The 15,912-nt window shown below is 30.2% G+C and overlaps 2 protein-coding genes across 2 annotated transcripts; both read left to right on the forward strand.

Annotated features, from left to right (window-relative positions):
- Nucleotides 1-9,752: 9,752 nt before the first annotated feature.
- On the forward strand, nucleotides 9,753-13,160 carry LOC107941766 (subtilisin-like protease SBT2.5). The gene is made up of 8 exons (XM_016875368.2): nucleotides 9,753-9,932; nucleotides 10,277-10,427; nucleotides 10,495-10,892; nucleotides 10,979-11,144; nucleotides 11,222-11,504; nucleotides 11,597-11,925; nucleotides 12,009-12,276; nucleotides 12,361-13,160. Exons 1-8 carry the CDS (start codon nucleotides 9,775-9,777, stop codon nucleotides 13,041-13,043), a joined length of 2,436 nt encoding a protein of 811 aa, XP_016730857.2. The 5' UTR covers nucleotides 9,753-9,774; the 3' UTR covers nucleotides 13,044-13,160.
- Nucleotides 13,161-14,380: 1,220 nt separating this feature from the next.
- Nucleotides 14,381-15,625, forward strand: LOC121223061 (ankyrin repeat-containing protein BDA1). The gene is made up of 2 exons (XM_041104010.1): nucleotides 14,381-14,956; nucleotides 15,038-15,625. The coding sequence occupies exons 1-2, from the start codon at nucleotides 14,381-14,383 to the stop codon at nucleotides 15,623-15,625; spliced, it is 1,164 nt and encodes a 387-aa protein (XP_040959944.1).
- The last annotated feature ends 287 nt before the right edge of the window (nucleotides 15,626-15,912 follow it).

The following is a 15,912-nucleotide window of genomic DNA, read 5'->3' on the forward strand; positions in this document are numbered from 1 at the left end:
TGTTTCTTTTTTGTTCTTTGTTCTTTTATATAATCAATGAATTTCAGTTTTTCTTTTTAGTTGGTCGAAAATAAAAGGATTAATTCTGCTAGACATCCTTAAATTATTACTTAAATTTTATATTATTTTAAATATTTAAAATTGTTTTAATTTAGTCCAAAAAATCAATCAGGTTCTTCTATTAACATAGACGGGGGATAAATGCCAAATCAAATATCAAATTATAAATAAATATATACTTGCTACATTATAATGGTCTTTTTTTAATATGTTAGATTTATGTTGTTTATTTGATAATGTTGAGAAGTGGTTGACTCTTTTTGGATAAATCTTCGAAGTATCATTTGTTTGGAATCGAAAAACCCTTAAACGGTTAACATTGTCCTCGAATTTGAGATGAAAGTTTGTCTCCTGACCGTGTTGAGAGCGTGAGTTGAAGTTAGGGTTTATAGAGTGAGAGCACCTTATTGGATCAAGTCATGCGTGATGCATGACCACTTACCAATGGGATTTGCACATCGTGAACTTGACTAGCTTTGAACCTTTGCCCCTTCTATGGTATCGACCAAGTGCACAACACACACGTCCCTTAGTAGGTGATCATGTGTCCACATAGTCTAATCTGACAAGGCAATCATGTTCTGTAAGCCTTGCCTCCAGCTCAAAATTGACTTATTTAAGGGTCTGTTGGCTCCAGATGGAAGACTTCTCCAAAAGGAGTTGACCTCCCATTTACAAATAGGCGTATATATGTTTACAATTTGATTCATGTGTTTTAAATAAAAGGCTTAATTCATGGTTTGACCCCTAAATTTATCCATTTTGGTATCTAAAATTTTTGTTGTCCCAATTTAGCACCTAAAGTATCAATTGCTTCCTAATTTGTTACATAAAGTATGCCTAAATTATGAATATAATTTGAGACAAAAAAAAGTTTAAGTACCAAAGTACAAAAATGGATATAATTCAGGGACTAAACCATGAATTTAGCCTAAATAAAATTAGTATGAGCTAATGAGACAACCTTACAATATTGATAATTTGAGGACTCAATTAAAATATTTTAAACTTTATAGTCTAATTCAAGATCTGAACGATAATTTAGGGACGTTAGGTGAAATTAACCCAAAGTAAAAAAAGCAAACCAGTGAAGTTAGAAACTAACGGAAAGGATCGTAGAATTAGCTTTAGGTGTGTTTGGGACTTTGTGTAGTTGGTGAAGCCAACAAATCGGATTGAGACGCGTTTAACTGCACGTGCATTTGAACGCGAGTGGTTGAATTCATTCTTTGGAATATTCCTTAACCCCTTCGTCTAAACAAAGAAAGTAATCAATTACCTTTTCTAGACAGTAATTTTCAGTTTATTACACATTTCTGCTAATTCAGTTTTAATTTTTTTCCAAGTATGTGTCAATTTCTTCAAAAAATTAATTATTATAATTAAAAAGGTTAATTTACTATTTCGTACTTGTTTAATTTAGTACTTGAGTTTAGCTTCAATATTTAAATTGATACTTAAATCAAATGACATCTTGTGGCCCGAAAAATATTTAACACTTAACTTAAGTAAACAAAATAGGTACTTAGTTGGAACAAGAAAACTCAAGTTCCAAATTAAACATTGAAGCTAAACATAAGTAATTAATTCGGATAAAATATAGTGTATTAACGCTAATTAAAACAAAGTTAATTATACCAAACATACTCAAACTATGACTTGGATCTTATATTGGTCTCCGAATTAAAAAACAATTAATCAAGTCCTTAAAGTATTATATCATATTAATGAGATTTTTCTGTAGCTTAGGTATTAAATGTCAACTCTAATATGATGTGGATCGAATCATGAATAATTGTGTACCTATTGCATGGATAATTTTAATTTAACATGCTAAAAAATAATCAATTTCATTTGCCTCATATTACGTTTTAGCAATTTACGTTATCGTTTTGTTACAAAGTGGTCACTCTGCCTTTAAGCCCTGTTACCTCCCTAACAGCAATCCTACGTGGCAGTCAAAATGAGTTTTAAATGCTGACTTGGATGTCGAACTGGGACAAAAATTTTAATTAAATAAATTTAATTAATTAAAAAATTTTAATTAAATAAATTAATTACATCTTGAGCTGGAGAAGAAAACCGTTCATCTCATTTTTCTTTTAGTTTTCTTTTCCATTTTGACTGAAAAAATTCTTCTTATCCCAGTTGGACATTCAAGTTGGCATTTAAAACTCATTTCGACTGCCACATAGGATTGTCGTTAGGGGGTAACAGAACTTAACGGCATAGTGACTACTTCGTAACAAAATAATATTTCAAACATAAGTGGCTAAAATGTAATTTAAGATAAATAAAATTGACTATTTTTATAGTTTACCCTTTTTTTCAATACTTTAGATTCAAAATCTCCATTTAATTAATACGTTTTAAATATGTTAATGTCAAATTCAAATCGACATTTAGTACTTCTAATTGATACAATACTGATATTTTAACTGAACTATAATATTTTGAATTTTAAGGACTAATTTAAAATTTAGACAATGATTTGAGAGTGTTTGTGAATTAACCCTATAAAAATTGTTAAAGCTAATAACCCAATAAAAAAGTGTTAGTTAATAATTAAAAAAAATTGCTTATTGAGGATAAACCCAACAAGAAGTTGGCATCTTTCGCTTTTATTTATTTGTTCAACTTTTATGAAATGTAATAAAGAAGGAATGGAAGTGGCATAGGAAAAGTAAAAGTTTTATTCCAAATTTAAACTTTTCTATGAAAAAGAAACCGACAATAATAGTAAAATTATATTAATTAGTACAAGCATTTATGACCACTTATCAATTTTGTCCCTTCATGTTTATAATTATTGCAACAAAGTTAGGCAATTAGTTTGATTGGTTAAGATAAAAGAGATTTTCATCTCAACCACTAATTACGTGATAATTTATAACTAAGGTTACTAAACTGTCAATAAATTTATGTTTTAGTCACTTAATTTTAAAAAGTTACAAAATAGTCATTGAATTATTCGAAAGTTTCCACCTAAGTCATTAGTTGTTAAAACTGCAGTTGTATGCCTTTCTTTGTTCACACTCTTACGAAAGCTTTCATTCAACATCTCTTCTACTGTTCAGTTTTTTTCATGAAACAAATTTAATGTCACGAAATTACGAATCAAAATCTAAATAACTTTCTTCTCTAATATCCAGCGCTGGCCGTTAGATCAACTTGGATCTAAGGTATGTTATTCTACTTGCTGATAGATACTAATCCATCGTATTGATCATCGAATTATCACTTGGAGTTAGTTAGTTGGACTTAAAAAAAAAATTAACAACCCAGTGACTTAAATGAAAACTTTCGAATGGTTTGATGACTATTTTGTAAGTTTTTAAAATTGAATAACCAAAACATAAACTTACTAATGGTTTAGTGACATTGGGTGTAGTATACCTTTATAATTAATAGTTTGATTAAGTTAATATCATTTATCGTTCCAATTTAATTGTAAATGTATCATAAGCTCTCGTGTCTTTTACAAAGCAACAAATATTATTTTGAGGATATTTATATTTTGATAAATATAAAAAAGATTCATACACAAAATGAGATTAAAAAAATTTGAAATGATGTAATTTAAAATACTTATATTTTAAAATTTTCTAAAATTTTGAATTTTCTCATCTAAACGGTAAAAGAACCATGAAGGCCATTGTACAAGGAGTAGGATTGCATTTTGCCCTTTCTACTAAAAAAAGACAAATTGGTCTATTTACATTAAATTAAAGAGCAAACTAGTTCTTCTGTCTCTATTGTTAAAAGCTTATCCCTAAATGCCAGCTTGGGGTCTACATGACATGTCATGTGTAACTGTCTGATTATTTTGTCATCTACGCCAGTTTTTAACAATAAAAATGAAGGAAATTTTTAACAGAAATGATTTGTTTGCTCTTTGATCTAATATATAAGAACTAATTTACTTATTTTTTTAAAAATAAAAAACAACAAATATACAATTTAACTCGTAATATAAATACCAAATACCATAGGATACTACTTCTACCCATCTAAACACATACCTTTTTAGTGAAATGATAATGTTGATAGAAACTAAGATCAATAATTTTGTATTACTTCAAAACAAGATTCTAATTCTAATAATTTATATAATATTATTATTTTTTCCAAAAAGATTTTATTGTAAAGTTAGAAGAGCATATTATTTATTGTGTAGATATCAAACTTGGAGATATATGCCAATTATATGACTATTTTAATCCAAAGTTCAGAAATTTGATAGACTAGTTATAGCAAAGAAATAATATTATTACAATTTACAAATAAAATCGATTCAACTGCCCGATTCCTAGGTCAAGCTTTTTAATGATTTTTCTCATACTGATACCTTTACTGATTTCAAATTTTTATGATTTTTTTTTATAAATTTTAAGTTTATATCAATTTTAATATTTTTTTATAATTTTTTACAAATTTTATTTTTTTAAAAGAATTTTAATGAATTTTTTAAAAAATTTAACTATTTTAAATAAGTTTATTAATTTTACAATTTTTTTAATAATTTTTAATTTTATAATTTTAATAAGTTTATATCAATTTTAATATTTTTTAATATTTAATTTTTTTTATTGTTCTGTAATTTTTTAATCATTGTTATGAGAAAAATATTAGATTAAACTAAAAGTTGTCACATGTCACCATCTAATTGGTCTATCAATTTATTTTAATGGTCAACGTGCTCAATGATAGGAACTACTAACAAAGGGGCTTAATTAATTTTTTAGTTAACAAGGGAGCTTAATTGGGTACGAATTTAATGCATGAGCTTAATTGATTATTTTGCATTTCCTTAAGAGCTTTTTTTACATATAAGCTTATTTGTTAAAAGGTGATTGCTTGTTCAAACTCAAAATCCCACGCCAAAATTTGGAAGAGCCTAACAAAAATATTAGGCCTAAAAATTAAATTTAGGCAAAAAAATTGTGCCCATTTAAAATATGGAACGTGTTTGAGCTTCAATATTTAAGGCCCGGGCTTGAATCATGTTGGCTTATTTTTTAGTTATATAATATATTGTTTTATTTATATATATCATGTAATTTGTATTACATAAAAATTAAATTTATAATAATATACTAAAATTTTAACATTAAAAAATATTAATAATATGTACATTTAAAATTTTAATAAAAAATTTAAAATACCATAAACTTTTGTAAAATACAAATATAAAAATAATATTGTCGGTCTTATGATGAGTTCGAGCTAACTTGGTTCAAGTTTGAGCAAGCATGAAGTATACTGAAACCATATATAAACACATTCGAAACCTAACTCGGGTTGACTGATGAATGCCTCTAATATAATTAAAATTAAGGGAAAAACCCCGCATAAAGAATAAAATATAATAGGTTAAAATATGCCATAGGTCCTTATACTCTTCACAAATTTAGAATTTAGTTCATGTACTTTATTTCTAGGAATTTAGTTCATCTATTTTTTAGATTTTAAAAACTTAAGTCCAACTATTAATACTGTTAAAAATATTTTGTTAAATTTAGGTTCATTACAACATCATTTTTTCAGTTACATGGCTACCAAGTGATTATTTTTTAATTTCAAAATATCACACCATAAAATTTAACCAAAAAAAGTTAACAGTGTTAACAATTGAACCTAAATTTTGTAATATGAAAAGTAGAGAGAATAAATTTTAAAAAATAAAAGTAAATGGATTAACTTCCAAATTTATGAATAGTACAAGGACCTATACCATATTTTAACCAATATAATACATGCTAATATCTAACTAAACAATGAAGAAATTTCACAAATTCCACCTTCAAAGTAGAAATCTAAAAAAGAGAAATTAAGAAATTTAAAAAGTTGTCAACAAATTAATTTCATAATTAAAATCTATAATCAAAACGAAGCCTAATATTTTAAACAAATTCTAATTTGGTATGCATGTTTTCATGAACTAAAAAATGTTATCCATTGACTTCATCATGAAAAAGAAATACTGAAATAATTAAGATGTTGAATTACTAAAAGACACCCCACGCTGAGATGTTGACACATTGATGGTTAATTTACAGACAAAACATTCATTATATTTTGTTATATAACACATTTAACCTATTACTTTTATTACACTTATGTCGGTCCATGTCATGTTGTCTAATAAAGATGTGGTTCTTGTTGTATATATTTTATAGCAATTTTAAAAATAAATAAATTAGTTTTTTAAAGAAAATTAGAGTAATTTAGTTTTTATTAATTTCGAAAGTGATCAATTAAAGATTATGATATTAAAGTTTTTCATCAATTGGACATGATTTTGATTGGTATAATAATAAATTTAGCTTAAAGTTTACATATTCTGTCAATTTAGTCTTAATTTAACAAATTTACCATGCAATATTTGTGTAAATATGTAAATGTTGAGACTGAATTTGTTTAACTTTTTAGAATTAAGGTCAAAATAATAAAATATGTAAATATCGAAAATTGAATTTGTTATTCTTTCAATCAAAATTATGTACACTTGATAGAAGATATTAACGCAATAATTAATTGTCTTTAATTACTTAATTTTAAAATTAACAAAAAATAATTTATTTTATTTTAAAAAAAACCTGATCACGCCTTTCAACCATATTTTTTTATAGGTTCTTTTTTCTTTACTTTTATAGTTATTAAAGTCAACTTGTTGTATAGATTTGAGATTTGCCATACTTTTGACTTTGAAAAAGGTATGGGTAGCTTGTTTCTTTGAATTTTATTTAAAAAATTAAAAATAAATGTTGTATTGAAATATTGTTGTTGGCAATGGGTTGATTTGTTAAATGGTTACTTTTTTTTCAAAATAAATAATTTAAAAATCCATATTTTTCAAACTTGCAGCCTCACATAATGTTTATAATTTGATTGATAAATATAGATTAAAATATGCTATAATTATTTGTATTCTTCGTAAATTTAAAATTTAATTTTTATATTTTTATATTTAAGAATTTAATTTTATTACTTTTTAAATGTTCAACTATTAATATTATTAAAATTATTTTATTAAAATTAGGTTTATTATAATGCCATTTTTTTATTTTAATTACTACCAAGTGAGTATTTTTTATTTCAAAATGTCATTCCAACAAATTTAATAAAAAAAATTCAACAGTGTTAACAATTGAACTTTAATTTTGAAATATCAAAAGTGTAGGGACTAAATTCTAAATTTGTGAATAGTATAGAGGCCTATAACATATTTTAACCATTAACATATTAGTTAAACCCAATTTCTTTTAAGAGAATCAAATATAGCATATAGGAGAGGAATCCATTAACACCAATGTAAAACTATTTAGTACATGTAATTTTTGAATTAATCAATTTTAGTCCCTGTATTTTTTAAAATTTGAAAATTTAATCCTGACTTAAATAGTAGAAGTTAAATCTATTAGGTTAAATTCAATTAGTAGTCATATACTACGCATACAGTTGCAAATTTAGTCAATATTTTCTAATTAAATTATTTTAAGTCCTTATACTTTTCGAAGTTTGAAATTTCAATCTTGACAGAAATGATAGCCGTTAATTCATAAATTGGGTTCTTAGTGAGTAATATATGAAAATAACAAGTTGACATGGTATTACATATATGATAATATGTTTATCGCGTTGATTTTAGAACTAATAGAACTTAACTTAATGAATTTAACAATTATGGTTTGTTGAGGACTGAAATTTTAAAATTTAAAAAGTATAGAGACTAAAAATGATCAAATTAAAGTACAAGAATTAAATTCATAATTTTCAAAAAATAGAGAGACTAGTAGCACAATTTAACCAAATAAAATTAATTATAGGCGAAAGGAAATAAAGTTAAATAAACATATAGGTATTAAAAAAACCATAAATGTTTTTGTTAGTAATTGTGTGACTCGAATCCCGACATTTGTTGAAGAAATAAATACAGCGACAAAATAAGGGGATCTGTGGGGGCGAAAGGCTAAGAGCCATATTGCACAAGTTGAGTCTGTATAAAACTATACTTCTTCTATTTGACTTTGACTAGAACAAGGTTTCTCAATCCTTAAATAGATGTAGTCGAAATTTCTCTTGTATCATTCGTTTTTTAACATTAGTAAATTTCTCCTCCTCTACCTGTAATTTTTTTCCTAAACAATCATTCTACCATCATTATCGACGTTTATTAATATACATTTTATTTTAATGTTTTCACCTACTGATTTGGTATTTGAGTGATTCATACTATCAAATTAGATAATAGTCTAATCACAGGTTTAGGTATTGAAAAATTTGGTAGGAGATAGAAAAGTTCTGAATGCAAGTCAAAATATATATAGAATTTGGAGAAGGAAAGAAAACTACTTGGGCAAATCAATGACAAAGGGACAGCCATGTTTTGAGACTTAATTGGGTTAATTGCATGCAGCTGTTGAATAACTCACATCACTGATTGAGATATGGACCCAAAGTTTGAATAGAGATTCAAAGGTTAATTGGGTTTCTAATGGTCCCCTTTAACCATATTCCACAATTACAAAATATCTAACCAAAAGTTATATAAAGATTCTATATAATATTCATCTACATTTTACTGTTTGAGTTTATGGTTGTCCTTATTAATAATAATATTTTCAAGTTTTAAATTTACGTTCTCTCCATAAAAATGTAATATGTTTTACTGTTATATTCAACACTTATTGATTAAAGATTTTCCTCTTTAAATTTACTAACATTCCTATCTTAAAAAAATATTTTGTAAGATAATTATCTATGAAATTATAACATATTCGTATCTAGCTGAAAACATTCATGTAACAAAATTATAATTATAAAAAAATATAAAAGGATAAAAATACCTTCGTAGTAATACTTATTATTTAATAAAAGTAATAGATTTTTTATAATTTCACAATTGAGTTGAGACCCAATTTTGAGGTTAAATAATATCATATGCATTTTTTTTAGATCTTACATAAAATATAAAATGACAAAAATACCCTTATAGTAATACTTGTTATTTAATAAAAAAAAAGAATTTTCAGTAATTTCACAATTCACTCTGGATATTTTTTAAATAAAAAATAAATTTTGAATATGAAATTATTGTTATATATTTAATTATTAATGATTTTAAATTATAATTTAATTATTTTTATTATAATTCTAAAACATATTTTTTTATTACATGCATTTATCACACGCATATATGCCTATGGCCCGACTTGTTAGAAAAAAAAGAAAATAATTGTTATTATTATATAAAAAAAATATTCACCAATATTTGCTCATATTTTTGGTAATGGTTGTCAATTTATGAAGTCAAAAAGTAGTTAGCTAAGAATGAGTTCATATGAATATAAAAGTTAAAAAAAGAAAATGGTTTTTTAGGTAAATATTCTGTTCTTTATGAACTTGGATTTGCATGCATCAACTTCACTTTCATGGAAGGCATTTTTCTTTTCATTTCAATGTGGTCCAATATATCTTCCTCCATTAACTTAACCTTTTTTTATTGGTCCTCCATTGTCATTTTCTTCCCCAATTCTCTTCAACTTTTAGGTACATGATTTCTAGATGCAGTTTAGACATGGGGTTTCAAAGTGAATGTCCACATGCATGATCAAAAAGTAGTTTGGAAATGAAAAATACATGTCTTGTAAGAGTCTATCTTTTCCTTATAGACATAGTCAAGGGATATTTATTCATTGTGTCTCAAAACAAATGTACAATTTCTGCATAAACACTACATTAATGGCATTGTTCTCTACATTTCTTATATGCTTTACTGTTATTAACCTTGTATTTGCAGAAGCTAAGGTCTACATGGTTTTAATGGAGGATAAGCCTACTTTCTCTCTCACAACCAAACAAAAATACATGTATGTATGCATGCATGTATGTATATGAAAGTTCCTGATTCAATTCTAGCATTGCACTAGGAGAAGTAAAAAAATATAGGTGCAAAGGATTGGTTTTGTGTTGAGTTTCAGGTTTTGATTGGGAAGGAAGCAATGGGTATGTATGTATGTATGTATGTATGCATGTATGCATATGAAAGCTCATGATTCAATGCTATGGTTATGTGATGAACTAGAAGTAAAAAAATATGGGTGCAAAGGATTGGTTGTGTTGAATGTCAGGTTTTGATTGGGAAGGAAGCAATGGATATGTATGTATGTATGTATGTATGTATGTATTAACCTCCCTATCTTTCAACGTGTAGGAGTGACAAAGATTATACTGTTTACAAAGAGCAAATCAGTAGCAGCCACACTATTTTCTTGGAATCTCATTTACAAAAAGGATCATATACAAAACTTTATAGCTATACACATTTGCTCAATGGCTTTGCAATCCATGTTACTTCAAAAGAGGTACACAATTATATAAGATCTTTTGATGGTCTTGAAATGTATATGAGGTGCTTGAACTTTTTTGCAGGTTCTTAGTATCCTTCGAAACACGACCGGGGTACGGTCGGTCCATGAGGACGTCAAAATCGAGAAACTTACTACGCATACACCCGATTTTCTCGGAATACCAGCACATGTATGGCCAAGATTAGGTGGTGTAGAAGGAGCTGGTGAAGGGATTGTGATAGGTTTCATTGATACTGGGATAAATCCTAACCATCCTAGTTTTATGATAAATTCTTCATCAGGGTTTTTAAATAGTACAAAGTTTAAAGGGAAATGCGACACTGGTGAGCTATTCCCTTCAACAGCATGTAATGGAAAGATAGTAGGTGCTCAATATTTCGCGCATGGAGCAATAGCTAACGGTGAGTTTAACGCTACTCGTGATGTGTCGTCTCCTTACGATGCAGATGGACATGGAAGGCAGGTTATGCTCATACAATGATAAATTTATATCTGTAACTGTTATTTTAGTTCTAGCTGACAAACACAATATATACATGTTCTAGCCATACAGCATCTATAGCTGCAGGGAACCATGATATTCGAGTGATCGTCGATGGTTTCGATTATGGTGCTGCGAGTGGAATGGCTCCAGGAGCTAGGATTGCTGTGTATAAAGCTCTTTATACTTTCGGAGGGTATATGTCGGATGTTGTGGCCGCAGTTGATCAGGTTCGAGAATATTGCTTTATGAGATAATTGCCATACAATCTCTATAAGGTGATTAACATGTTTTCTTATTTATTTAGGCAGTTGAAGATGGTGTTGATATACTTAGCCTCTCGGCCGGTCCATCGAGTGTTCCTTCCGGGGATTCTGCTTTCCTAGATGTGCTCGAATTGCAGCTCTTGTTTGCTACCAAAGCTGGTGTTTTAGTTGTTCAAGCTGCTGGAAATGGTGGACCTTCTTCTAGTTCAGTCATTTCATTTAGTCCTTGGATCACTAGTGTTGCTGCATCTATTACCGATCGTAAATATAACACTACCATCGTGCTCGGAAATGGACAAAGCTTCACCGGAACTGGCCTTTCACGTAATTTATATTCGAAATTCCGTATTTCTAATTCTTCTCAACGGTTCTGAATCTTCTGATGTTAACATACAACTTGATCTTCAACTTTGCAGCTCCCACAGATGCTGAAATAGATTACAATATAGCTGCAGCAGCTGATGTATGTGTGAGGAATGCTACAATCATCACAGTTGATAGTTGTCAAAATCCTGAATCTTTCATCCGACCCTTGGTCTATAAAAGGCTTATTATTTGCACGTACACATTCGAATATGAGTACGAAGCTGCGAGCATTGCAACCGTTGCGGACACTATGATGGAAATAGGGGCAGCTGGTTTTATAATCACATTGGATCCTAATATTGGTCCTGAGGTAGTGAAAGGAACTATGCTGACCCTGCAGATCCCTGCCATTGTCCTTAACGACATGCAAGCTTCATCGGTACGTTACTTTCTCTACCGATAGACCTTCTTCGGGTTTAATTGTTAATACGTATTTATCGTTCCTTGTTCACATCCTATTAGGCTTTATGGGAGTATTACAATGCCAATACTATTAGGGACAAAAGAGGACAAGCAGTGGTATTTGCTGCAAAAGCAAGGATATTAGATGGAAGGCAAGCAATTTATACGGGGCAGGCTCCGGTTGTGGCATCCTACTCTTCTCGAGGTCCTGATGTGAAAAACGCACTTCTGCAAACTGTTGATGTACTTAAACCAAATGTCATGGCCCCTGGAACCTCTATTTGGGCTGCATGGAGTCCTGATAGTGAAGGAGATAAATACGTCAAAGGTATGAACTATGAATGGCTCTCGATTTATACGTTGGGGGTGATTCCATAGAACTTAACCGAAGATTATCTATTTTTTGATGCAGGGCAAAGTTTTGCACTTATATCCGGTACAAGCATGGCTACCCCACACATTGCTGGCATTGCTGCTTTGATCAAGCAAAGACATCCTAAATGGGGTCCTGATGCTATCACATCCGCAATGATGACAACTGCCGATAGAACTGGTCATTCAGGTGCCCCTATTCTAGCTGAATCATCAAACGAACTTATTCATGCTACTCCATTCGATTTTGGGGCAGGTTCCATCAATGTCTCTCAAGCCATGAAACCAGGACTCATATTCAATGTCACTTTCAAACACTATGTTCAATTCCTTTGTGCTGTTCCAGGTATCGATGTCAAGTCCGTGAAAAAAGCTGTAGGAGTTGCTTGTCCTACTAAAAATAAGTTCAAGTGCTCGGATTTGAATCTAGCAAGTGTAACGATCTCAAATTTAGTTGGAAAAAGAAAGGTGATTCGATATGTAAAAAATGTGAGTCATAAGGAAAAATATACCGTACATATAAAGGAGCCATTAGGCGTAAATATTACCATAATTCCGGAGTCATTTAGGATCAAAAGAAGAGGTTCAAGGCGCCTAAAGCTCATATTTGAAGCAATTGAGGCAACAAATGCTTACACATTTGGGGAAATGGTGTTAAAGGGTAAGAAACACATTGTAAGAGTTCCTTTAGCTGTTTATGTAGGTTCTACTTCAAGTTCTTGATATTTATCTATCTTCTCAAACAAGCAAATGGAGAAATGTATTACTTGCTCTTCAAGAAACCGACCTCTTTATTTGTAAAGAGCTTGTTCATTAAATAATCATCACTTTCTTGTTCAACAAAGGGAAATCACCATTCCTAGCAGCTACAAATAAATGTATGTATATATATTTGACAGCATAAAAAATATTATTGCAAAAGTAACACGACGGAGGAATTGCATCACGACTATTACTGTTACGTTAAGAATCGTGAGTCCACTAGTCATGGAGAGCTGGCAGCATCAATGGGCTGGGCTTAGGGGTTACTGTTGCATCCTTGCCCAAACCTGAACCAGCCTGGTAAGTGATTGCTTCTATTAGCATAGCCACCACAAGAACCGTGACACGAATATTACTAGGATTATTATGAGAACCAATTCCCAAATATTTGTCACGTGATCAATCAAAGTTAACTTCCTGGTCAAGTAATCTATTCGAATGTAAGTATGTAATTATGTAAGTATATTACATCACTTTTTTTTGTTGCGTATATTACATCACTTTTTTTTGTTGCTTTCCAATTATCTATCGAATATTACTTAGATATCTTCCTAACAGTTCCACTGTAAATATGCATAGTTTGACGAACGAATTAGCCATAGTTATTTATTGAGCAGGCGTCTTCTTGATATTTTTGGAGCCCTAGGTAAAATAATAAAATGGAGTTTTAGATTCATTAAAAGTTGGTAAAAAAGTAATTAGCCTTAATGTTTGCATATTAAACTAATAAAAAAGCTCATGTCAGTCTACTAACAAATTTAGTCCTCTAATGTTTACATATTCTATTACTTTTATCTTAAATATAAAAAATTCAACAAATTTAGCACTCAATATTTGTAAAATTTATTATTCTAGTTCAAATTCTAAAAAGTTTAATAAATTTAGCCTCAATATTTATAAAATGATAAATTATAATCTTTTTTAAAAAAATGTAAATGTTAAGGACTAAGTTTGTCAAGTTAATTGAGTTTGTTCATCTTCTTGTGGACTCTTAACCTATTTTTTTAATCCTCAGTAAACTTCCTTCTCAGTTTCACTCAAGGGTTTTAAAAATAATATCCCTTGGAAAAATTTCAGTCAAATATAAGGATAATACTAACAAATTAAGACTGTTATGTCAATGTGTGCTCACTTCTTTTGCACATCTATATATTCGTTCAAATATATACTTCTGTTCAAATTCTGCTGACATTGCATGCATTAGCCTACAAGCAACCTCCTCTTTATAAGACAACACTGCAAATAAACTCAGCAAATTCATTGTTGTGAAAGATCACCCCCCCAAAAATCACAGCATTATGGATGATCAGTTGCGGACCGTGGCACAGAATGGAGACATTGATGCATTGTATAGAAGGGTTGCCGAGGATCCATATATCCTGGATCGTATTGATCGGCTACCGATTGCCGATACACCCTTGCACTGGGCTGCCAGGTCAGGTAAACCCCATTTTGCAATGGAAGTTGCAAATTTGAAGCCATCACTTTCTTCGAAGCTAAACCATATGGGACTTAGTCCTCTCCATCTTGCTCTGCTGAATAACTGCAGTCATATGGTTAGAGGACTAATCACGATCAATAGTAAGCTGATCCGTGTCAAAGGAAAGGGGATGATTACACCGTTACACTATTTAGCTGAGATCGATGATGCTGATGTTTTAGCTGAATTTTTATTTGCTTGTCCATCATCTATTGAAGACACCACAGTTAAGTTTGAGACCGCAGTGCACATAGCCGTGAAAAACCGTTCAATTAGAGCTCTCAAAGTCCTTCTGGGATGGCTAAATCGAGTTAACAAAGAAGATATTCTGAATTGGAAAGATGAAGACGGTAACACAGCCTTGCATATTGCTGTATCTACTAATCAGCCTCAGGCAAGCTTTAAATATGCTCATTAACATTATTTGCTACACAATTATAGTTAATTAATTTAAACTTTGTATATGATGATGTAGGTTGTGAAGTTGTTGGTTAAGCATGTCAATGTGAATGTCAAGAACTCCAATGGTATGACAGCTATGGACACATTTCACGTTCAAGCAACAATGCAGAACTTAGAGATCGGTAAGATTCTAAGTCGTGCTAGAGCAAAAACGGCATCCAATCTTACCTCAAACATGACTCTCAGAGATTACCTGAGCAGGAAGTTAACTCTGATCGATATACGAGACAAATATTTGGGAATTTATTCTCGTAATAATCGTAGTGATATTCGTGCTATGGTTCTTGTGGTGGCTATCCTGATTGTGACAGCCACCTATCAGGCCGGCCTCAACCCTCCAGGGGGATACTGGCAAGATAACTATAAACCAGCAACAACAAATAATGGTAGTAGCAGTGCCAACAACACCAATACCAGCTTGGGCCAAGATCAAAGGCCACATTATGCAGGACAGATAATCATGAAACCTTTTAATCTATTCTATTTCTTCACGCTCAATAGTTTGGCTTTCTATTTATCAGTTTGGACGATTCTGGTTGTTATAACAGGCCTTCCATATTCCATGAATGTTTTCTCCTTCTTTCATATTATGCTTCGCTAGTTAGTATCTTTCCATCACACCCAAACTCTTCGATTTTCACAGCTGCCAGTACTTCATACAAAAACTTACTTTATGTGTCCGCAGCAGCGACATATGTATTTCCTGTGATAGCGCTTGTTAAACATGAATGGGTTAAAAACCGGGTGGTCTTAATGAGAGGAAACAGGGTAGGCACCATTCCAGAAATATGAAGAGATGAGGAAACTATGTTTGTTTTTATGTTATAGATTTTAGAGTGTATTTGAATCTGGTGTTGGTTTAGGTTTAATCCAAATCAGAGGAAACAG

This window comes from Gossypium hirsutum, chromosome A03, assembly GCF_007990345.1.
Source record: "Gossypium hirsutum isolate 1008001.06 chromosome A03, Gossypium_hirsutum_v2.1, whole genome shotgun sequence".
Taxonomy (NCBI): domain Eukaryota; kingdom Viridiplantae; phylum Streptophyta; class Magnoliopsida; order Malvales; family Malvaceae; genus Gossypium; species Gossypium hirsutum.